Source organism: Emys orbicularis, chromosome 4 (genome assembly GCF_028017835.1).
Source record: "Emys orbicularis isolate rEmyOrb1 chromosome 4, rEmyOrb1.hap1, whole genome shotgun sequence".
Classification (NCBI taxonomy): Eukaryota; Metazoa; Chordata; order Testudines; family Emydidae; genus Emys; species Emys orbicularis.
In genome coordinates this window covers 13,700,098-13,725,087 of record NC_088686.1, presented here as the reverse complement: position 1 = coordinate 13,725,087, position 24,990 = coordinate 13,700,098, and the positions used below count along the sequence as shown (strand labels likewise).

At 45.2% G+C, this 24,990-nt stretch overlaps 1 protein-coding gene across 1 annotated transcript in view; it reads left to right on the top strand.

The window, feature by feature from the left end:
* The first annotated feature begins 9,589 nt into the window (after positions 1-9,589).
* Positions 9,590-24,990, top strand: part of CCDC175 (coiled-coil domain containing 175) — a 43,333-nt gene continuing 27,932 nt past the window's right edge. Inside the window, exons 1-6 of the mRNA XM_065402565.1 lie at positions 9,590-9,665; positions 15,648-15,733; positions 19,449-19,560; positions 19,770-19,905; positions 21,421-21,649; positions 22,835-22,957. Of these exons, the coding sequence (XP_065258637.1) occupies positions 9,590-9,665; positions 15,648-15,733; positions 19,449-19,560; positions 19,770-19,905; positions 21,421-21,649; positions 22,835-22,957 (762 nt within the window). The remainder of the gene's footprint in view (positions 9,666-15,647; positions 15,734-19,448; positions 19,561-19,769; positions 19,906-21,420; positions 21,650-22,834; positions 22,958-24,990) is intronic.

Sequence of the window (24,990 nt, the reverse complement as noted above, 5' to 3'; positions counted from 1 at the left end):
CAGAACAGCCATCCATACTTTAACTGCATTTCTGACTTCCATATTCAAAGACTCCTCGGGGAACAGGTTCTGTGCTGCATTTCCTGAGAAGACCATGTGGGTGTAGCTGAGGGCATAGATTGGTCTTCAGCACTCTTACTACCGGTGATAGAGTGTGAGAAGGACAGATCCCAGGGTAACTTTTGGGATGAGTTCTGGTGCTGGTGGTTAGTTTGACTGGAAAATTAAGAAAATGTGACATTGTCTCACTGTTCCCATACGTGTGGGACTCCCCAATGCCATTTTTATAGACTCAAGTAGAATCACGTGTTAAAAGTTTTACCTTTAAGAATGAAACCATCATCTCCCTTTTACGTTGTTACCCAGCTGCAGTAACACCAGTTCCTTCCATGCCACCCTGTGACCATGAGAACCAGCTGTATCAAAAGTCCTCCATGTTGTTGGTTTCCATAAGCCATATTCTTTGAAAAATCCTACAAAGCCCAGTCCTTCAATGGGTTCTACTAACACAGAACCCCTGTGTCCCTGGGGAGACCTGTTCTCTATAGGTCTTGTACCTTGAGCATCACCATAGTATCTGACTATTGAGTCCATGAGACTATGGGCGGGGGGGGCGGGGGTGTCCATGCTAGCAGATCCCATGCATGATCAAGTTCATGGTGCAGTATTTGGGGGATTTTAATATGTTGATTTTGGTTTTTTAATGAGTGGGGGGGGGGAAGCATGCAGTGCAAAAAGCGGTGCTGAGTTATTCACATGAAAATGTATCTGCCCAAAATAACTGAATGTATGAAACACTTAATGACATGAATTACAGGAATGAGGGGAGATCATAGTACCCTGTCTGCTATCTCCTTTCATTTCTATCCCTCTTTTACATTCAAAGTAAAACAGAACAGCAGACAAGCCTGATTGGTAAGCGAGACAAATTTTGCAGGGTTTCTAGAGTGTAGGAACCTAGGAGTTCGCTCAGACAGGGTGATCAGAGGATTCTAGTATTGCTCTCTCTTCTTTTCTACATGTTCTTTATCAGGGGAACTTTAAAGAAATTACACTACCCCTGAGCCCCATGAATTACACTGGCTTCCCATTGCTTCTGGGAGCCATTCAAAGTGCTGAGTCTAATCACTAAGGCCTGGATTCAGCAAGATATTTAAGCATGTGTCTAACTTTGTCCTATTGATTTCAGTGGGGCTACTCACATGCTTAACATTAGGCTTGTGTTTAGACCCTGATTCAGCAAGATACTTAAAGTCGGACATGGTTTCTGGGATTTGGCTTCTCTCTCCCTGTGCACCATGTCAAAGGTGGCTGAGATGCTATTGCAGACAGCTGCTACATATGTTCGTTTAGGAACGGAAGATGGTGCATTTTCAGCTCAGACTCTTCAGCTGTGAAATTCACTTCCTTTGGTGACCCACCAGAGTACAGAGTTACTGACCTTCAGAGAGTTATGCACCCTGCAGCTTTTTGGTAAAGCATTTGGTTGGATATGGGCCATCGCTAAGTTATTTGTGGTTCGTTCGGACAGTGCAGAGAAAGTTGTGCTTCATACTGTCCAAAATTCTGCTATATTTTAATCAATGTAACATGCCCATGTGCTGGGGTGAGGGGCACCTTGATCAATCAGTCCATCAGCCCTCACAGAGAGAGCACCGAGCACAACACGTCATTCGTGTTGGTCTAGCCACTCCTTCAGCCACCCACTGGCCAGGCTGTCAGTGGCACCGGACACCTGACCGGCATAGCGCACCACAGCCCAGAACCCCTGAATCCACCAGCCTCAGCCTCCCAAGTAGCTGGGATTACAGGTGTGCCCCACTGCGCCCAGTTGCGACGGGCACAAAAATAAAAAAGTACATTGTAGTGGAATCCTTGTAAAGAGATTTGGAATCAGGGGAAACATGGGGTTGAATGTTAATTGATACCACTCCTACCTCCATGACTGTCATAGGATGTGTGCCTTTAAACTGCATACTCCTTTCTTTCATGTCATATCGTCTATAAATTCTATGGGCCAGGTTGTCAGCAGGTGAATGGGGGAGCTTCATGAATGCCACGTGGCCAATTTACACCAGTGGAGCCACACTGCTTTACACCAGCTGAAGATCTGGCTCTTTATCCTTGAAATAGGCCACTTTAAAAGAACAATGAATGCTTTCTAATGTCTTTTCTTCCAAAATTAAAAATAGTCCTGATTCCCTGTCTCTTTCTGCACTCACAATATTCTTTTCTGTTACCTACAAATTTACTTGCCTCAAAGCTTTACTGATCTCTTTTACTCCTCCTCTTCTCTTCTAATATTAATCTCGTGATAGCAGGAATATAAAACTCATTAGTTCAGGAAAGCCCCTGAATTGGGAGGGAATTAGCATGCTGTACCGGTCTGTTAACAGCTGATCTATCCTCCTCCTTCTTCCCCTCCCACTTTCAGATGGTGTGGAACATACATTTCTAGCCCTGGGACACAAGATTTCACATGTTAAGACTATCAGCCTTTCCTCTTGGCCCAGGCCCAGTAGATCAAGTATGGCAAGTGCCAGGCATCGGCCCAGTGTAACTTCCAGTCCCCAGCGGCCTCTTTTCTCACCTCAGCTGTTTTTAATGTTTTATTTTCCCCACCACAGAAAAATGTTCTTTCGAGGAACTTACCTTTTAACGGCCTGTGGAGCACAGAAGCAATGGAGAAGGATGCTGCAAGCTCCAACAGGACTGCTAAGACTGGCAGGTGTCCAGCTGTTGCCAGACAAGTTCCATTTTGGCTAAGCAGAGGAGAGGTTCTCCCACTGAAGGGTCAGTAACAGGACTTGTCTCCACCATGCTGGAATGAGAGGAGAACAGCAAAGGCACCGAGTAGAAGCAATGAAGCACTCTAGTGGTTTCTGTTGATTTCTGCAGGATTTGTTAGTTGTTTTCACTGTTTAATATCCTTCCGGGGTTTCCCCTCCAACTTAAATGGACCAGGAAGGGGGTCTGAGGACTGTATATGCAGGTCCCATAAAAGTCCCAGAGAGGGTTGGTGTATTGTAATACTCTACACTAATCATTACAAGATCATCGTCCAAAGGAAGAGATCTCAGGGGCAGGTGGAGATTGTGCCAAGAGCTTTGTTCCACCAGTCAGAGTGGGGTAAGGCAGCTGAGAGTGGCTGATGCTTCTTCATAAACCTCTTTGGAAAGTGATGGCTGATTATTCCTGTATGTGCTGGGGTTTGCTTGTTATTTCCCTGTTATCTGACTTTCCACTTCCTACTCTTCAGCGTTTGAGCACGCTGTAAATGAAGCCTCACTTGGCATTTCTTCACGTATTGCTGCCAGGACTCTTCTAGCCAGACAGCTACAAGAACCGGAGATTTAGCACCGCTGCTGGCTCGCAAACATGCCCAGGAGGTGCCACGTGTACAAATCAGCCACCTCTGGTTCAGCAGCACAGGCTTGCCTAACACCGACTGCTGTCATTCTGAGCTAGATCACAACCCTCTGCAAGGGATAGTGTGTGAAGCCTGGGAGAAATTGCAGTTTACCGGAGCCACAATTGTTCCCCTCTTGTTCCAGGAGAAAGAGTTTTGTGAACCCCAGATGTGTGCAGCTCACTTCCTGCTGTACACCCACCTAAATCTACTGTTTAGCCATTGTTCTGTTCCTTCCTCATCCACCTAAGGGACTAGTGGCAGCTCCACATATGTCCCAAATCAATAATCTGGGCAGCCTTCATATGTTTGTTCAGAGGGCGTGAAGTGAGGTTACTCCCTGCCTGGCCATGTCCAGCCTAGTTGCTATGCCAACGCCACCCTCTATCTAGTCCTTAATCAACAGCATACTTGTTACAGCCAACTGATTTGCCTCCCTTTCTCCTATTGATTTCTTCCTGCTCATGTTCCAGTCTGCTCTCTTTTCCCATTATAGAACCAGAAATATTTGATGAACTGTCACTCTTCCTCTGCAAAAATGCAAGCAAGATTTAGGGCAGGCGTAGGCAACCTATGGCACGCGTGCCAAAGGCGGCACGTGAGCTGATTTTCAGTGGCACTCACACTGCCCGGGTCCTGGCCACTGGTCTGGGGGGCTCTGCATTTTAATTTAATTTTAAATGAAGCTTCTTAAACATTTTAAAAACCTTATTTACTTTACATACAACAATAGTTTAGTTCTATATTACAGACTTATAGAAAGAGACCTTCTAAAAATATTAAAATGTATTACTGGCACGCGAAACCTTCAATTCGAGTGAATAAATGAAGACTCGGCACACCACTTCTGAAAGGTTGCCGACCCGTGATTTAGGGCATAGCTTCTAAATATGCATCTGCAATAGTATGTGCATAGAAATCTGCACATGGCCTATCCATTGGAAGGTGTTTACATGCACATGAAAATCTAGCACAGGGCATGTACCTTGTTGCCTTTCACCCATGAGTCTGGCAGAAATGCAGCATCTCAGATGCCACAGGATAAAGAGGAAAAATAGAGATGATACAATCAGATCCGCAGAGATGCCAGGGACCAAATTCATCCCTGGTCTCATTCCACTGACGGAGTGTTTAGAAAGACTTTCTAACAAAATCAAAGCAGTCCTGGGTTATACCGAATGGACCAAATTCAGAACAGGTTAACGTCATTAAAACAGGTGCAGTTCCCATGAGCCAGAGTGATTAGTTGCTTCTGCATTAGTGTAAATTGTCCATAGGGCCTAAGAGGGTTGGACAATAAGAATGTGATGTAACTCGCTCCAATGTGGCATTCAGGGAGAGTGCAACGTGAGCATAACTGACGTGCTAAGCGGATGGAAGAGGGCTGCATAGCAGGAAAAGCATTGAACAACGTTGTAATACAAAATAGCCCCTCCACACTTTATTGCACATGCTCCCATTAGTTGCTTTTCCTGATGCAGTCTCCTTTCAGCCCCTGGGCTGGCAAGTCACACTCATTTCTCATACTCACTCAATACCAAACTGGTTCAATCTTACGCCTTACAACACCCTTATGACTGACTCTTTTCCAATTCATGTCACTGTTTCAGTTGCAGAATCATTTGGTCTAATGGGCCTAACTCCCCTTTATATTATGGCCCACCTGCACCACTCTGGCAGTGTAAAAGGTCTGTAAAGTGGACAACTTAGTGGCCTTAGCGTAACTGAGAATCAGGCCCCAAATATCTACAACTTTATAGATGTGACTGTAAAGAACGGGACACCTTCTCTTCTAGGTAGTGGAGGCAACTTTAACATCAGATCTCCGTACATAAAAAAATCTACGCTTGCCAAATTAGACATCAGCTGTTTCAAACCCAATCGGCAAATTTAGAACATGTAAGTAGGTAGACTGCGGTGAGAGGTGGAGCTGCAATACTAACAAAAAGGCTGGAGCAAAGGGGAGTCACTTCCACCACCTCCCTGTTTGGTATCTGGCAGATGTGGCTGGAACATCTGCTCCTTCCTTCCCCTTCTTCCCCACATCCTGCAGAGTTTAGAAGCTCCTCCCCTGAGGCAATTGAGTTCAATGCACTTGTGAAAGTAAAAAAAAAAAAGTACTTCAAGGGGTTTCAAAGAGCAGAGACCCCCTCCTGACCCCGGCCCTTAAGCATGGCCCCAGGGTCAGGGTCAGCTCTGTCTGGGGGCTCAGTATTCACAGGGTGCAGCCTTTTACTCCCCTCCTGTCCTGGCCCTTCAGCACGGCCTCCTCTGCTTCCTCTATGCAGTTGAGGAGTGAGAAGGGCAGAGAGATGGGTCCACAGCCAAGACTGCCAGACCACTGCAGGGTGCAGAAGGCTTTCTCAACTACTAAGGCCAGGTCTACACTACCGCGGTAGTTCGACGGCTGGCAATCGAAGTTCCGGGTTCGATTTATCGCGTCTGGTCTGGACGCGATAAATCGATCCCGGAAGCGCTCGCCGTCGACTGCGGTACTCCAGCTCGGTGAGAGGAGTACCGCGGAGTCGACGGGGAGCCTGCCTGCCGCGTGTGGACCGCGTCTGAACCGCGGTAAGTTCAAACTAAGGTATGTCGACTTCAGCTACGTTATTCACGTAGCTGAAGTTGCGTACCTTAGTTCGAATTTGGGGGTTAGTGTAGACCAGGCCTAAGTGGTGAGTATCCCCCCTCCACCCCCCACCCGTCTGGAGTACCAGGCACCCCGCCACCCCCACTGCCCTTCATTTTCACCTTTTACAGATTGTCACCCTTTTTTAACATTTTTGAATAAACACCAATAAATTCCAGGGAAATTAAACAAACCAACAAACAAACACATACCCTCAAAAAAAAAACCCAAAGGGCCTTAGCTATGTAATAAATGTTGAAGTCTTTCTCCTTAACTTCTTATTGTCATGCTTTTAAAGCTTGGGGTGGATGGAGTATGTTCTGATGCAGCCTTAACTGGCACTAAATGTAGTTTTGGTTTGTTATTAGTCAATTTTTCATCTCGTAGGCTAGTACAGATCTGTTATTAAACCCTCAAATAATTCACTAGCCCTATTTTAACCCACCTCTTAACTAATCTGTCATTATTCATTTATTTGTATGTCTCTAGCTATGATCACTACCACTGTTTCCTTTTTGATTTGTATTGCTAATTAAGAACATAATTCAAAGCCAGCTAAAATCTCTTCATCCCTTGTATTTCTTGAAAATTACCATTATTTAATCTTCCTCATACATCATTAAAAAGAACAATCTGCATAAAGAGGCACATGAATGTTGGTTCTTAGCACATGCATTACAATAATAAAGAACAGGGTTAGCATTAAGGTTGTAGGTAGAACCTTAATTCCAAATTTCATCGCTTTTGACTATTTTTTTTAAAATGGCAATATTTAATGCTATTGTTTCAAATTAATGTATATGTATTTTCAACCTTAACGATCTTAAAGAGTTTGGGTTTGGTCTGGGAATATACAATTAAGGATGAGGCAAATTAACAGTGGCTCATACATAGGCAAATATAAACAACCTAAGAGCATTGTCACTTCAGAAAGGAAGTTGTCCTCATATAATGCCAGCTCACGTGCCATAAAACAAACAGGTGGCCTCTTTGTTGTCAAATCTTATGTTATGGTAGATGATTACAGGAAACCTACAGTTTTTTGATGCAGGATTTTCACAGCAACTGAATGCACCTAAATGTCTTTGAGGATCGGCACCTGAATGCCCACAGCTCCCATTGACTTCAGTAGGATGCTCAAGATCAGGCCCAGTGTGATTACCCCAGACCTGGGAATAGCAGTATGGATAGCATGTGCTCAGTTCGTTTTAGTACACAGCCGTTTGTCAGCATAATGCAATTTAAGATGCAAACTGTCAAAGCACTGGAGATGAAAAATTATGCCATTCTCACTGGATGTCCCTCACTGGGTCAGATGTTGGCACTAACTGTGAACAACACAGGTGTCCAGTACTAGATTCATAGATTCATAGATTCTAGGACTGGAAGGGACCTCGAGAGGTCATCCAGTCCAGTCCCCTGCCCTCATGGCAGGACCAAATACTGTCTAGACCATCCCTGATAGACATTTATCTAACCTACTCTTAAATATCTCCAGAGATGGAGATTCCACAACCTCCCTAGGCAATTTATTCCAGTGTTTAACCACCCTGACAGTTAGGAACTTTTTCCTAATGTCCAACCTAAACCTCCCTTGCTGCAATTTAAGCCCATTGCTCAGCAATGAGATGACAGCCATAAATCTATGGGTGAGCAAAGGCAAGCGGGTTATCTCCAGGGCAAAGGTTGTTCCATTTTCAATTATTCTTTTTTTATATAATTAAAATGTTGGGTGATCATGCTGATTATTTCTCCAGACCTCTATTACTCTTAGTCTGCACAGCGATGCCAACTCATGATTTTATTGGAAGTCTCATGATATTGGATGTTTTTCTTAAAGCCACAGATCCTACAGGCATGTGATTACGCGAGAATCTTATCTTTCATTTAAAAAGGTAAGTTTCTAGCCTATATGGTTGTGCAGAAAATTTTGAAAATGTGACCCAAAGGTAATGAAGGCATAAACATTAAAAGGCAAATAAAAAGACTACAAAACATATTATCTGATAAATAAAAAATTCTCATGATTTTAAGCCAATCTCATAATATTTTGAGATCTAACTCATGATTTTTTAAATTTTGGGGTTGGTGTTACTATCCTTTTGACCAGAAATTACCAAATATACCAGACAGTACATAAAAATAATGTATGTACTATTCCTTTATGTGTGCTACAGTTTGAGATGGTGAGGATTAAGGACTCCAATTTATCTAGACTCATTGCATTAATTTTTCTTTGAATTGGACTTAATTCCAATACCTGTCTCCAGCAATGGCTCAGAGGAAGGCAAGAGACTCCAAGCAAACAGCTGGACTCCTTTGCAATCCTGATACAGAAGGATGAGGATCTGAACTTGCAATATTGAACTGTGTCCTCACTGAGATACAGGAGTTAGGCAGCATGTATAGAAGCAGGCAGTGCAGATCTCTCATTGAATTTGCCCCTACAAGCATAAGACCTGGCAGCACAGGCCGCATGCCCTGTAGCCTAGGTCTGTTGTGTGTGCCACAGTTGGCATCGCAGTCTGTATACCCTGTAGGTCTGTGCCGGGGCAGGCAGCAGTCTGTATGTCTGTCTATCCCATGGCAGGCAGCACTGTCTGTATGCTCTGTAGGTCGGTTTGTCTGTCTCAGGGCTAGCAGCATAGTGTGTATGCTGGGTGGGTGAGTGTGTCAATCTCCCTGTCCCAGGGCTAGCAGCACAGTTTGTGTAATGTGTAGGTCTTTCTGTCTGTCCCAGGGCAGGCGGGACAGTTGCCACATAGGTCTACCTGTCTGTTTTAGGGATAGCGGCACAGTCTGTATAACTTGTTGGTCTGTCTATCTGTCCCAGGGCTAGCAGCACATTCTGTATAATGTTAGGTCTGTCTGTCCCAGCCCCCAGGGCTGGTGGCACAGTCTGTATGCCCTGTAGATCTGTCTGTATGTCCCAGGGCTGGCAGCACAGTCTGTATAACCTGTAGGTCTGCCTGTCCCAGCGCTAGCAGCACAGTCTGTGTGCTCTGTAGGTCTGTCTGTCTCAAGGCTAGCAGTACACTCTGTAGGTCTATCTGTCCCAGGGCTGGCGGCATAGTCTGTATGCCACTTAGGTCTGTCTGTTAGGGATGGCAGCACAGTCTGTATAACCTGTAGATCTGTCTGTCCCAGGGCTAGCAATACAGTCTGTGTAACATGTAGGTCTGTCTATCTGTCCCAGGGCTGGCAGCACAGTCTGTGTAACCTGTAGGTCTGTCTGTCTGTCTGTCCCAGGGCTGGCAGCACAGTCTGTGTAACCTGTAGGTCTGTCTGTCTGTCCCAGGGCTGGCAGCACAGTCTGTGTAACCTGTAGGTCTGTCTGTCTGTCCCAGGCTGGCGGCACAGTCCGTTTGCCCTGCAGCCAGGTCTGTCTGCCTGTCTGTCTGCAGGCCCCGGGTCCCAGGGGAGCCCGCAAGGCCGCTGCCCGACGCCCGCCCTCTAGTCCCAGAGCCCGGCCTCCGTTAGGGGCCGCCCGAGGGCTCGCAGCGTCCGGTTCCCCTGGCAACCGAGGGGCCTGCTTCGGGCGCGGCGACGCGATGGAGACGCCCTGCCTGGGGGGCCTGACTCCGGCCCAGCCCGCGCTCGCTGCCCTGGGCCACCTGCACGGAGTGGGTGAGCGGGGCGGGGCCCGGCCCAGGGGGTCGCTTGTGGAGGCCCCCGTAAGGCGCTGCGGGGGCGAGCATCGTGCCTGAGGGGGGCGAGCTCCGGGCTGGGCGTGGATCCTGGGTGGGGCCCCAGGTTGGGCGCGGCCGTGGGCTGGGCTTGGCTCTGTCGGGGAAGGGGATACCGGACCGGGCGCGGCTCCTGGGGGGACGCTGGGCCTGGCTCTGTGGGGGAGGGGACACCGGCTTGGCATGGCTCCTGTTGGGGCGGTGAAGGGGATACCGGGCTGGGCCCGGCTCGGGGCACCGGCTGGTCATGGCCGCAGAGCAAAGGGTGACTGCATAATACTCAGGTGTCATTTGCCCTCTCTCTGGTTCTGAAGGCCAAGGGGGTTAGTGACACTGGGGTGTAAATTGCCCCCTCTCCAGCCCCACTGTGGGATCCAGACCAAGAGCAGCCCTGCTGCTGGGAAAGGGGTAGGGGAGTGGGGTGGGGGTGAGTTGTTTCCCTGTCCAACCCCACTGCCAGCTAGTCGGGGGGTCCCAGAGGCAGAAGAGGGGATCAGCTCTTCAAGCATATGTCTCTTACCTCCTGTGGATCCAGAGGGGTTAATTTGTCGGGTTACGGGGGTGAAACAATGGCTCATCCCACTGGGGTTCCCTTCCCCACCCAGATGGATTTTCAGGAAACTCCATGAGGATTCAACCCCCAACTGCCCCATTCCCATCCCACAGGTATTTCCACAGGAGGGTATGCCCTGGGCCAATGTTATTTACAGGACAATCTTTGCAGAACTTTTGTCACGTGTGTAAGTAGGAAAAGCTACCTCGGGAGGCATATACTTGGGATGCTTTATATGTATTTTACACTATATATTTGTTCATATATATCCACACTATGGCAGGTATATTGAGACCTCTATCCTTCAATGAGCTTCCTGTGGGCAGACCCCTGTATCCATGCAGAGCTCATTGTGGTATCGGGGCCTGATTTTGAAAATCGGTATTATTCAAACTTATCAGTTACACATTATTTTAGTTATATCTATAAAATGTGTCTAAAATATTATTTGTCTGTCATTGCTATGGGCTGTCTTGTTCCTAATTGACCCAGGAGGTGTTTATCTATTAATCTGACTGCCATATGCATATAAATCAGAGAACTAAATCCTTCAGAATTTAGCATTTTGTGGAGGTGGGTAATATGTGTAGACAATACATTTCTTTGGTGTGATTGTCACATACACAGCCATCTGGTTTCTCTGTGGGACTCAGACTTGTTGGCAAGCCTATATTTAATGATCTGTTTAGCTCCCTAGATACTCATGTTGTTCTACTGCTTCTTATTTTTGCAAACCATTCTTTTAAAATCTTCTTGAGCAGGTAATGTTTCCACATGTGTAAAATCCCCTGTACCTACACATAGCGCTAGCACATTGGGAAAACCATACATGGCAAAGAATCCTTCTTTGACCTCTATTTCTGCTGATACATTGGAGAAGTGAACACATTTCACACACTGGGCAAATATTGCATTCAGGTGCTGAGACAGGTGGTGTGAGACAGATGCCTGTGGTCTCCTATGAGCTTCTGCAATGAGTGCATGGCATGGCATCTGAAGGAAGAAGGCACTTTTGACAACCACTCAAAATACAGAATCTTTTGGGCCTTAAGAGTTTGGAAAGTCCTTGAACTGACTTGAGTGTTAATTTTGTTCAGGTGATATCTGACAAGAAGCTGGTTGTGGTGCTCCCGAAAGGCCTTGGAAAATAAATCTACCATCTGATAGCACGTTTATCACTATATCTGTCACAAGAAATAAAACCCACTCTCGGGACAACAGAAAGGGCTAGAAGATAAAACATTGGGAAACTTCAGCAATCAGTAGTTTGCTGCTAAAGCCTTTGTGTAAGGAGGTTTAGCAATAACTAAGAATGGAAGAAATTGATTCAGGATGAAAGATTAACCACTATCTAGGGAGAGGCATTGTTTTAGAATAGTGTAAGCAAGGAGGTATAACCAAGAGTAATGGAATTAACTAGAACAAAGAAAAAAATAGATTGGATGGGGGGGGGGATTCCAAACTCAAGTTTTATTAGATCGTGGAATACCTTACCAGTGAAATAGTGGCAACCTTTTGTTGGATTCATTTTAAAAATAAATTGTACAGGAGGGCTAGTCAGCTCTAGTGATTGGTAATGGGCTAAGGAACATTTTTCCTTTAGTTTGCCAGTCAAATCTGACTCTGGTTGATAGTGATGGAAAGTTGTTACTGTCTGATACCTGTTTAGTGCCCAATGTAACATGAATTGCTAGTCTTGGACTAGTTCCTTGTGGTGAGATGTCTGTGTCATAACATATTTACTACTGATAGCCTCAGCAGAGAACTCAAGGACTGAATGGGGACGGAGGCTGCATTTCCTGTCATCCCTGAGTAGGTCTCTTTAGTTTAGGTTGGAGGCATGTTGGCAGGGCTTTCTGACAAACAGGTTGAGCCCATTATCCTAGGCACCATACAAATATATAATAAATGTCTGTCCCTGCCCGAAGAGCTTACAGTCTAAAAGACAAGATGTAACAGAGGGATGAGACAAACAAGTGGGTCGGAATGGCATGAGATGGTGTAACATATAATAGGATGTGAAAATGCTTAACCAGTAGTAGTGATCACAGCTCTCTACTTGCCTGGCCATTATCGTGTTGCAATTTACCATTTGTCTTATCGAGGAAGTGAGTTTTGAGGAGGGACTTGAAGCAGGACAAGATGATAGCTTTATGGATTTTGATTGGGAGCTTTTCTCATGTGTAAAGGGCGGCCTGGCAGAAAGAGCATGTCAGAAAAGTGGAGAATTGGGAGATCAAGGCTGATGTTATTGAGAGAGTGAAGGTGGGAGTCAACATTATGATAACAGATCAGTTACATGGAGAGGGGCTAAACTATCAAAGGTTGGGGGCTTTGTAAGTAAGGACAAAAAGGTTGTGTTTGATGTACTGGAAACAGGGAGCCAATGGAGAACCTTAAAAGGGATATGTGACATAGTCTGTGCACTGAGTCATGAAGATGATCTTAGCAGCAGCATTTTGAATGGATTTGAGGAGAATGAGGTAACAGGCATTGAGGTCAGACTGTTGATCACAGTCGTTAAGGCACAGGATGGTTAGGTCTTGGACAAGAATTTTGGCAATGTGAGCAGATGGATCACTTGATGATTACCTGTTCTGTCCATTCCCCCTGAAGCACCTGACATTGGCCACTGTCAGAAGACAGCATACTGGGCTAGATGGACCTTTGGTCTGACCCAGTATGGCTGTTCTTATGAGAGGAAAAGTCAATTTATGGAGATGTTGTGGTGGAAAGAAGTGGCAAGTTTTAGACATGGCCTGGGTGTGTGGGTCAAAGGACAGGCCACATCAAAGAGGAAGCCAAGGTTATGTTCTTGAGCAACAGGAAGGATGATTGTGATAGAGAAAGTAGAGGTCTTTGGTAGGGAGGGAGAATAGGTCATGTTAAGTTTCATTTGATAGCTGGACATCCACAAGGAAATGTCAGAAAGACAGGCTGAGATTTTGAGTTTAGATGGACTCAGGTTCGGAGGGGAGAGAAATTTTTGTGAATTATTAACATAAAGATGGTAATTGAGCTGTGATTATGGATGAGAGTCACTCAGATATAAGGTGTAGGAGGAGCAAAGAAGGGGGCTGAGGGTGGAGACCTGCATATATTGCCTTGTCATCAGCAGAATCTTCCTGTGGATAAAGAGTACTTTTCTGAGTTTTGCAGGTTCCCTTTCTAAGCCTGTGTTTGGTTGGGATTTACCTCCTTTAAAAAAATCTACATACCACTTTGTAAGTAGGCACTATCCCATTTAACAAATGGTCCTGAATGTAAGTATGCCAGAAAACTGGCAGATGCATTGAGTCAGATAATAAATGGCTGCATTTTCTTTTCTTTTTTTGCCCAAGGATGTGGAAGCAGCAGTTCGTAAAGAGCTTTCCCATATAAAGTTAAAGAGATCTTCCATTCAGGGCTTGACATTCATAGTCAGCTGCCTATAGGCCTGCCCCAGTGGGCCACCTAGCTCAGCCTTTTTGTCTGCAAAATTGGGTGGGGAAGAGGAATGCAAGAGGAGAGGCCACCACCATGGAAGGCAGAGAGAGAGGGTGGGGAAACAAGGAAAGACACAATGAGGGAGGGGAAGGACAGCAACACAAAATAGGAAGGATACATTGTAATGGCCTGTAAAGGGGACAGTGTTAGCTTTTGAAGTAAACACGAGGTAGAGAAAGAAGACCAAATAGATAAAAGGAATCAAGAGGGAATCTGGGAGAGAGGACAGAATTAAAGCAATGGAAAAAGGTAAAGAGAAGTCAAGAAAAGACTTGACAAGCAGCAGTGTAATTAGTGACATTGATTTTTATTTTTGCACAGTATGCCCTACATTTATCCTGTTTCTGGGGAAAGTGGCTCACAGATCTCTTGATCTGCAAGTGATAGAGAGATTGTGATGACAGAATGTTGTTGTTGAAGGGACTTGTCTCTAATTGCTGCTTACTGCTGGGCCTATAGTGCAGGGCCAAATTCTGCTGTGATTTACCCCCATGCAAGCCAACTATATCCAGTGGACCTCCCTTCTGATCTCACTTACGCTGGTTGAATCATAAGTAACTTAATTCAAGTCAAAGGAGTTACATCAGCATGAAAGTGGTAGATCGTCAGAATCAGACGGTACACAGGGCGTAAGTTAGAACTTGGCACGAAGGCCACTAACTTGAGGTAAAATTCTAGTGAAGACAAGGCAGTTCGTAGTTTTCACCCAAGTTAGCAGGTCAAATGAAGAATATGGGAGAGCCTAGGGTTTTACTTAGAGTTAAATATTATGAGTTAAAAACACACCTTTTTTCCTAGTGAAGACACTGCCTCCATTTTGTGGTCACAAGTTCATGACAGCCCCAGCTCAGAACTAGAACCCCTGTTTTATGGGACCTCAGTAGGCCAAAGTCCTTCCAATTTTTCCTTAAGGATTGGGGCTCTCTGTGGACCAGAGGTCCTGTCCATTTGCTGGATCAGAAAGAAGGCTGTGGATCAGGTTACTATCAAGCTATTTAACCAAAAATCTTTCTTTGCCTGTTGGTCCCTGGAGAATCCAGTTTGAACTAGATTATGTGAACCTCTCCAGGGGATAGCTTCAAAAGGCGTCCCGAGTAGCTTATAGGACAGGGGTTCTCAACATTTTCTTTCTGAGGCCCCCTAACATGCTATAAAAACTGCATGTCCCACCTGTGCCATGACAACTGTTTTTCTGCACAGAAAAGGTCATTGTTAAAGGGTAGCAAGCAGGGCAATTGTCCAGGGCCCCATGCCACAGGGGGCACCATGAAGCTAAGTTGCTCAGGCTTCAGCTTCAGCCCCGGGTGATGGGGCTTTCTGCCCTGGGCCCTAGTGAGTCTAATGCCGGCCATGCTTGGCAAACCCCCTGAAACCTGCCCGCGGCCCGCCAGGGGGCCCCGGACCCATGGTTGAGAACCATTGTCCTAGGAAACCAGATTCATATGTATTGGCCCAAACAATTCTTTGAAGATCATAATTCTTCCCAAATATTGCATTAATCATGTCTTCTTCCTAAAAAAGTTCCATACAGCCCCACAATAATACATAAACCTTTACATTTTAATACAATGAACTCCTAAACTACTTAAGCCTAATACAGTAGGGTTTAACTTAGTTCAGTAAGGTTTATCCAGTATTTTGTCATGTCTGTCATACTATGTTCCCCTAGAACTTTATACTTAATTTCTTATGTCTTTAATTTGAGGAATGTAAAAGGTGCTGCCCTAGTTTAGAACCATGACAGTAATCAATTTAGCAAATGTTTTGGAATAAAGCCTTCTCTTTTAGAATAACACTTATAGAATAATGTAGCAGTATGAATATATAATTTTAAGGTTAAGGGAAAAAATTGAAGCTTTAAATTTTACAATGTTTTTAATTTAGAAATACAACTGAAAAATGAAGCGTGTGCATTCAGTGAAGAAACTGTGCAGCACCTTGAAGATGCTACTGAAGCTATTAAGAAACTGGTAACAAAACCTGAAAGTATAAAGTATTTAGAGTCACTTGTGCATGAGAAAGATGTACAGTGTGAAATGAGTGAAATTAATAGTTTACTGTTGTATCATAAGCAACTTTCTGCTCTGAAGGTCAGATTCTCCCGTCAGAGAAGGGAAGACAACTCCAGCTGAAGTCAGTGGAAGCTGGGCATGCACTTTGCAATGTGAACAATTTGGCCCTAATAATATAATCCAACTAATCCAACCCTACCAAGATAAATCACACAGCCAGGGAAAATGTTGGATTCTGTTACTTTGGAGCAGGGGCAGATGTAACCTCCCAATTCAATGGATGTATTGTACCACATCCAGCCCTGCTCCTGCTCCCTCTGCTCCACATGCAGCCCTGCTCCCCTTCTCATCTTCCCCCAGGATGTAAGGAAGTTGCCATTGCAGCCTGGAGTGGGCAGGAGCGTACTAATGAGGTACCCCTTCCCCAGCGGCAATGGCACAGGCTCCCCCTGGCTTTCCCCACACCACAGCTCCCTGCCAGGCTGGATAAGGAGAACAGCCTGACTTGCCCCCGCTGCCCCCCACCTAAATCCTTAGTGCTCTCTGCTTATTCAAGGCTTCCTGTTGGTCCATGGCACTGAGAGGAGCTGCCGTGTGTTCTGGCAGGAGGGCCGGGAAGGCAGAGTGGGACCTGGATGCTGGCCATGCTCCCCCCAAGCAGGAGTGCTCCCTGTCCACCCTCTGTACCTTCATGCTGGCTCGAGGCTTCCCGCCGGTGCTTGGCACTGAGAGGAGCTGCTGCAGGTTCTGGCAGGAGAAGGGATCTGGGTGCCAGTTGGGAGCCATGAGATGCAGTCATGGAAGTGCACTGTGGGCTCGATGTCTGTGGGTGCAGTTGCACCCATGGACCCTGACTAGAGCTGCCAGTGCTATGGAGGACTTCCCTAGGACTAGGCCCAGTCCACACTTTGTGTAAGTGTATGCACTTGCACTGAAGTCAAGAGAGGAAGGATGCTCTTGTGGTCAATGCAATGGATTGGGACTCCAGATCTGGGTTCCCAGCGCTCTCACAGCCTTCCTATTTTAGTTTAGAGCAAGTGATTTAGGCCCCTGTCTTGCAATGAGCTTGTGTGGGTGGAACCTCATTGAAATTAATGGGGCTCCACATGAGTGCAAAGTCTGCTTGTGAAGAGCTCTTTGGAGGATAAGGGCCTTATTCTTTCACTTAATCCCATCTGTATGAATGAGAAGAATACCTCTGTGTCTCATAGGGATATTGTGAGGATACATCATTTATGGATTGTTAGCTGCCCAGATGCTACAGTGATGAGCACTATAGAAAAGCCTGTATTAAAAAATAAAGCAAATCAATAATTTTGACCTAGGTGTTTTCCCCTCTGACCCCAATGCACTCTTTCCTGGAGCAACTCTTAGTGTCCTTCACTACAGAGAGACGAGAACTCCCATGTGCATGGTTAGGGTGTCATCTGTGATATTTCTTAACTGGGAATGGCTGTTCATAGATGATTGGCATCTGTCATAAGGCCATGGTAGACATTAAAGCCAAAGTGGTTTCAAATAAAACAGTTTAAAAAAATCTCTTTAATTTATCCGCTGATAAATGTAAATCTCTTATAAAACTCTCCTTTTTTCCTTCACTACTACTCTAACTCACCTGTTTCAACCCTCCTCTTCAGTAATTCGTCATTAAGGCTGCAATTCTGTCACGGAGGTTGCAGAAGTCACAGATTCTGTGACTTTCCACGACCTCCATGACTTTCGCAGCTGCAGTGGCTGGTGCGGCTGACCCCAGGGCTGCTCGGGTGCCCTGCGGCCAGCCGCACTGGCCGTTGCTCAGGTGGCCTTGGGCAGCTGGCCCTGGGGAGTACCCGAGCAGCGGTCCCGGTGGCAGCCCCGGAGAGCGCCCTGGCACTGGGACCTCGGAGTAGCGGGTGGCTGAGGGCAGTCAGCCCCCTTGGCCAGTGCAGGGGCTAGCCATTGGTCCCTGGGACCCCCTAGAGCAGCAGTGTCCTGGGAGCTACCCAGAGCAGCAGCACCCCCAGGCCCTAGGAGCTGCTAAGTTTTAGTCAGGGGTATTTATATAGTAAAAGTCATGAACAGGTCACGGGCCATGAATTTTTGTTTATTGCCCGTGATCTGTCCATGACTTTTACTAAAAATACCTATGACTAAATCTTAGCCTTATTCATCTTATTAATCAACTTATTCATGAGTTATTTTTATGTCACTAGCTCAGTTCAGCAAAAGTGTTTTCTTTTTCACTTTTACTGCAAATTGAGGATATAATTCCTCTCCAGTGAAACCTTCATATTCTCATTGTGTTTCTTGTATACTATTGCCACCTCTTCAGTCTTTCTACACTTAAGGAAAGCAGTGTGTACTGGGTGTAAGTGTAGGCATGTAGAATTGAGTATTTGAGGAATCGGCTTGAGCTACCTCTTTTTTTTTTCCATCTTGCTTAGGCTGGTGAAGATAACTGATAGCAGGGGTGAAAGTAAGTTAAAGGACTTACCAGAACGCCGGAGCCCTGGCAGTCCCAGGGCCTTTAAATCACCCCCGGAGCTACCAGTTGCAGAGGCGGCTGGGAGCCACGGGACTTGGGAGATTTAAAGGGCCCGGGGCTCTGGCCGCCGCTACCGCAGCGCAGCTCCGGGCCCTTTAAATCTCTGATGGAGCCCTGCCGCCACTACCCCAGGGTTCTGGCAGCCGGGCTCGGGCAGTGATTTAAAGGGCCCAGGGCTCTGGCAGCGGGGAGCCCCTGGCCCTTTAAATTGCTACCTGAGCCCCGGGTAGCGGCAGAAGGGCTCCGGCGGTAATCGCTGCCCCGGGCCCTTTAAATCACCGCCAGAGCTCTGCTGCCACCACCCCGGGGCTCGGGCAGCGGGGCTCGGGAGACGATTTAAAGGGCCCTGGGCTTCGGCCACTGCAGGGAGCCCCGGGCCCTTTAAATCGCCAGCCTGGGGAAGCTGATCTGGTCCGGCATGGCGTACTGGCTGTTGCCGTACCGGCTTACTTTCACCTCTGGCTGTTAGCAGACCTGAAGGGAAGACACAAAAATGCAGGTCAGGCATTAGGCATAGGTCTAGGTCACCACTTATTTATGGACCAGCCATTCTTCTCCACCCACCTCCAGCTGGAAGCTGTATCAGCACAGCACTGACCCAACTCCCCCACCCACTGTACAGTTTCAGGGGCTCTGCCCCTTTAAGAGCTCCTTTCAGTCTCAGCAGTGACTCTAGCCTAGTTTTGATGGGTGCCTATTTAATGGTGCCTCCAACACACACACCCTAGTGGTCCACAGCCAGGAGCTGACACACCAGTATGCCAGCCCAGGATTTGAGGGGTTTTTTCTGACATTTCATTATCCCCCCAAAATAGAAGCTGAGAGACAGGATCTGCCCCAGCAATGTGGTTCTGGCGCAGCTGCTCCCCCAACACAGCTTTTGGAGTGGGGAGAGGGTCTGGCCCTTTAAGGACTGCCCCACATGAGAAGCCTGGAGCTGCCACACCAACATGGCTCTGGCCAGCCCTCCATGGGACGAGGTTTTTTGGAGGGTAACTGGAGGGTGGGAGTGCCTAGGCTAGGGTAGCCATGTATAAAGGGGGAGAATGTAGAGTTTAGAAGCCCCAAAGCACTTTTTCATATATTGTTCTGTTAAGTGACTGAGGTTGAATCTAACCTTTGCGTGATCACCTATTTGTTAATTGTCAGGAAAAATTAAGAAGACACACCCTTGAACTTCTAGAAGAGGAGACCATAAAAAATAGTAATCTCCGTTTAAAACTCCAGACTCTTCCAGAAGTAGTTACCAAGGAGTTGGAAGGTAGTGTCAAGTTAACCAACTCTGAGAATATAAGTGGGGAGACAAAATGTATCCCTAAAGTAAGAGAATCACAGCTGGGGGCGACCTATAGTTGACAGTTCCTATAGTAATGCGTTAAAGATTACAGAAAATAAGCCACATTCAGATTGTTGTTATACATGTTTTTTGGGGGTGTTTTTTTGCAACAACTGCACACGTTATTTTTCTAGCTCTTGTTGGTGCAGCCCATGAATCCAGTACTGCTAAGATAACTCAATTACAGACTGCACTGAAAAACATCACGTATGAAATCGAATCACTGAATCAGAAGCAAATCCTTTGTGAAACCCAGAATGCTGCTATGTGGTATGTATATATTTGCCTCAAGCTTCGGTAAATCATATTGATAGAGGATTAAGGAGAAATGAAGTGGAATCAGAGCCTGGTGAACAGTGCTTGTCCCTCGTTTCTGCAGCGAGCTGCAAATCTTCCTAGGCAGTTCTTTGCTGCAGTAACAGCCCTGTTTTTGAAGATCTTTTGTGTCACTGCCTGATGCCAACTGCCCCCTGCTGTAATGATAGACTGGCTTATAGGAAAGTGACTGCAGATCTGACTATGATGACAGTGGCGGGGGAGAGCCTTCTGCCTGCAACAATGAATGTCAGAGGACAATCAGAAGTAGAGAGAGTTTTAAATTTGCAGCCCCCAGATCGCCACCTGTGGGAGAGAGCTCTGAGTTAGGTGTTTATGCTGAGATAGCCCCCTAATGCTTTGGGGGGAAATGCCAGGCATAGCTGTGTCAGCATAACCTTCTAGTATAAACACAACATACACTGACAGGAGGAGGAGTTCTGCCAGTATGGGAACACTACTTCTCCAAACAACATTAGTGATGCCAACAGACGCCATTGTCTGTCAGCACAGCTGCGTCTACACTGGGGATTTTGTCAGCATAGTATCCTGCCTAGAGAGTGTGGATTTTTCACATCCCTGAGTGACATAACTATATTGGTATAAACTTTAATTGTAGACCAGGCCAAAATCTCTGCAAACACCCCCTCATGAATCTTCCTCTTCCACATTGTCCTACTGGGATATTGGGACATTTGCTTTGTCCATGCCAGATTTCATGTTCCTGTCACTTTCTGCCAAGGAGCTAGAGTTGTTCAAAAAGAGATCATAGCGTAGTTTCTTACAGCAGGAAAACTGATATATTTTTCATTCCTTCTATGTTGGAAAACAGTTCATCTATTTTTTATTAAACTTTCAGAAAATATTCACACCTGAAGAAGTAAAACTTTGACAATGTTATAAGCAACTGAAAATGAACCTTTAAAATGGACAGGCTTAGATAGTCTTAATTACAGGCAATTCTATATGCACTACTGTACTTATATTTTATATCTATTTTGTTTCTATTTTTATATATATATATATTTTATATATATATATATATATATATATATTTTATATATATATATATATATATATATATATATATATATATATATAGTGCTAGACTTGTCGGAGTCATTAATGTGTGCTTTACTTTATTGAAAGGTAGAAAATAAAGGTTCAGGTCTCGAGCTACACTGCAGTGTTTTTACTGACTTAAATGGAGATATCCCATCTCCTAGAACTGGAAGGGACCTTGAAAGGTTATCAAGTCCAGCCCCCTGCTTTCACTAGCAGGACCAAGTACTGATTTTGCCCCAGATCCCTAAGTGGCCCCCCTCAAGGATTGAACTCACAACCCTAGGTTTAGCAGGCCAATGCTCAAACCACTGAGCTATCCCTCCCCCCTTCAGCAGGCTTTGGACCAGGACTTGAATCCTTATGGCAGGTATGCAGTATAATCTGTCTCTGATTTATTTTTGCCAGTAAGGAGCAAGAGTGGCTGTGGGTCCAGCATGAAGAAGCTGTAGACTTACTGAACCAGCAGATGGCACAGAAGGCTAACACAAATATACTTTTAAATGAGTTTTGCAACAAAAAAAGGGATGCAGAACAAGAAATAATCAACCTAATGAATGCTGTCAAAGAAGTGAAAGATGCTCTAGCTAAAGAAATAAAAATATTTAATGATGAAATCGAAATGTGGGCTAGAAAGGTAAATATCAGGCGCTGTACTCCACAGTCATAAATGTATACATGTTAATATAGCTGCAAAACTGAAATGGTTTTAGGAATTATACTGAAATGTTGATGTTTATTCAGTGCCTAGCACAATGGGGTCCTGGTCGATGAGTAGGGCTCCCGAGTACTATGATCATACAAATAATAAATCATAATAATATTTATGCTAAACATTTTACAGTTTGTTCTCATGGAGTCAAATTATGCCTTCATACCAATACAAAAGGAAAGTGACTTCCAAACAAACTCTTTATATTGGAGTGGGGACAGGGGGTCCAACACACACACACACTATGGAATTTAAGAGAATATAAGAACTTTTATATAGAGAGAGAGTGTGTGTGTGTGTATATATATTTTTCTTATATTCTGTTAAATTGCCTATTGAATTCTGACTTCTTCTGTTTAATTACTTTAATATGAGAAGAGAGAGAGAAGAAAAATATCTTTATTTTATTGCTTTTATATTTTGTCTTTCTTATTTGATTTCTATTTTGAAAAATGCCATAAAATATATCTTAAGGGGTTCTCAAACTGGGGGTCGGGACCCCTCAGGGGGTCGCAAAGTTATTGCATGGGGGGTCGCGAGCTGCCAGCCTCCACCCCAAACCCCGCTTCACCTGCAGCATTTATAATGGTGTTAAATATATAAAAACGTGTTTTTAATTTATAAGGGGGGCCCCCTTTGGAGGCTTGCTATGTGAAAGGGGTCACCAGTACAAACGTTTGAGAACCACTGTAAAAGGATATTACATTCTTTTAGTTTGACAAAAATATTTTTCTGTAGAACAAATTATAGCCCCAGTACTGCCAGGACCTAATCACGTGCCTAATTTTATGCACCGTGAGTAGTCCCGTGTAAGTTAGTGGGACTGTTCATAGCATATAAAACATGTGCATAAGTCTTTGCTGGGTCAGAGCCTAAATTAATACTCTATTTTAATGAATTATTAATAGGATTTTCCTGTAGGGTTTGTGCACAGAAATTATAGACCGTGTCCCTGTAGAAAGTTCTTTTCTTCTAGTATAATTTTCCCATTAGTATAACACTTTTTATTGAAAGGCTCCAGAGACTGCCCTATTTACAAATATAGAGACTTCCTTCTTTAGTTAAGCAATACATAATAGCTTGTAAAAATGGTTATATTTTTAAATGTAGAACGCAGAGATGAAAACAAAACTTGATCTTCAGAAGGAAAAAACTTCAGGAAAAAAGGATGAATTAGAAAAATTGTCCATAAAGCTATCGGCTGTGCAGTCTGAGATAGCTCAAAATACAGCGGTAAGGAGAAAATAACTCGCTTCTCGCAATAGAGTTCTTATTTCAATGCAAATTCTTACTGTAAAGAACATCAACTTTTAATTTAATAGCTGGACAAATTGGAGGGAGTTGAGAGAAGAGGGCTGGAGGGAGCAGCTTCTATGAAGAAAGAATAAAAGAGCTAAGGACTTGTCTACATGAGGAAATTAACCAGCATTATTAACCAGTAATTATTCCATAATAAAGTCACTTTTGTTCTGGAATAGAGTGTCCGCGTGGGGAAATTATACCAGTATTGCTATAGCAGAATAATTGTTCTGCTATAGCTATGGCAGTCAGTTTTCCCATGCAGACATGCACTTTATATACATGCAACAGCTCAGCTAGATGATGACACAGGCCCCATTCCTGTAACTGGCTCCAGATGATTGCCCAAGCAGAGCCACTTGCAGAATCAAGGCTAACGAGGAGAAATGACAAATTGCAAATACTTGATGGCTAAAAATACCAAACAGAAAAAGGGGTTATTTAGTGTGGTCCAAGGTGGCATAACTAGGAACAATGGGAATTATAGAAAGGAGAACACTTAATCTGCGAATCAGGAAAGATATCTTGGCAATGAGATGTATTAGAATATGGAATAATCAACCAAAGGAAGTGATGGAAGCCCCATTGCACAGGACTCTCAAAAGTAAGTTGGACAAAATAACACCGCTCCCATTGATGCATGAATAAATACAATATAGGGCATCTCAAGAGCTGGGAAGTCAGAACTAATAGGATGAAAAGGGTAATTGGGATTTCTTTGCCTGCCACGCAATACTGGTTACCATTTTTACCCCATATAGTCCAAAAACAGTTTTCCCTTGTTTTTTCACAGGAATAACTTCTCTTAAAAATGTAGGGAGAGATCAGTATCTTCATCTGTCCTCTTACTCTGTCTTCACTGCAGAAGTAACTTGAGTTATCTACATTTTAGGCCTGGTCTACACTACCCGCCTGAATCGGCGGGTAGAAATCGACCTCTCGGAGATCGATTTATCGCGTCCCGTCAGGACGCGACAATCGATCCCCGAATCGACGCTCTTACTCCACCAGCGAAGGTGGGAGTAAGAGCCGTCGACGGGAAGCCGCGGAGGTCGATTTTGCCGCCGTCCTCACAGCGGGGTAAGTCGGCTGCGATACGTCGAATTCAGCTACGCTATTCGCGTAGCTGAATTTGCGTATCTTAAATCGACCCCCCCCCGTAGTGTAGATGTAGCCTTAGTTAATTCCTCTTGAGTTAGGCCTGTCTACACTTAAAATTTAGGTCAATGTAGGTACAGTGCTCAAGGATGTGAAAAATCCCCGGCAGTAGCTGTGCCAACCTATCTCACAGTGTAGATGCAGCTAGGAATGTTTCCAGCAACTCAGGCCTGGTCTGTGCTATGCAGTTAGTCAACTTAAACTGCTTTGCATCAACCTAGCTGTGGAAGTCTCTTCATTTCAATTGGGCTCCTGCTGACGTTAGTGCCGCTGTATGCTGATTTAGTAACACCTCCCCCCCGCCCAGCAGTATAGAGTCGCGGTCAATGTAGTTAGACCAGCACAGTGTCTGTGTAGACACTGGGTTGCTTACGTCGACTGTCACTTGCTTTGAGGAACCGTCCCATAATGCCCCACACTGATAGTGCAATCGATATAAGTGCTTCTGGTGAGGACCGCGCACTGTCGACCCATGGAGCCAAGTGTGCGTGCACACAAGCGATTTAATAACTGCAGTGGCTGTATGCCGACGTAAATTAGGTCGACATAATTTTGTAGTGCAGACATGGCCTTAGTTACCGTCGCCTGGGGAGGTGATGTTTCTACAATGACGGAAAAACTCCTTCCGTTGCTGTAGTCTGCGAGTACACTATGGAGTTGTGCTGGCCCAGCTATGGTGCCACAACTATGCCGCTACAGTCCCCGTAGGGTCGACATGGTGAAATAACACATGAGCAGCACAGAGTGATTGGATTAGCTCCTGATGGGTCGGCCCATACCTCCTGATGGGGCAGCCAACTTGAGTTAAA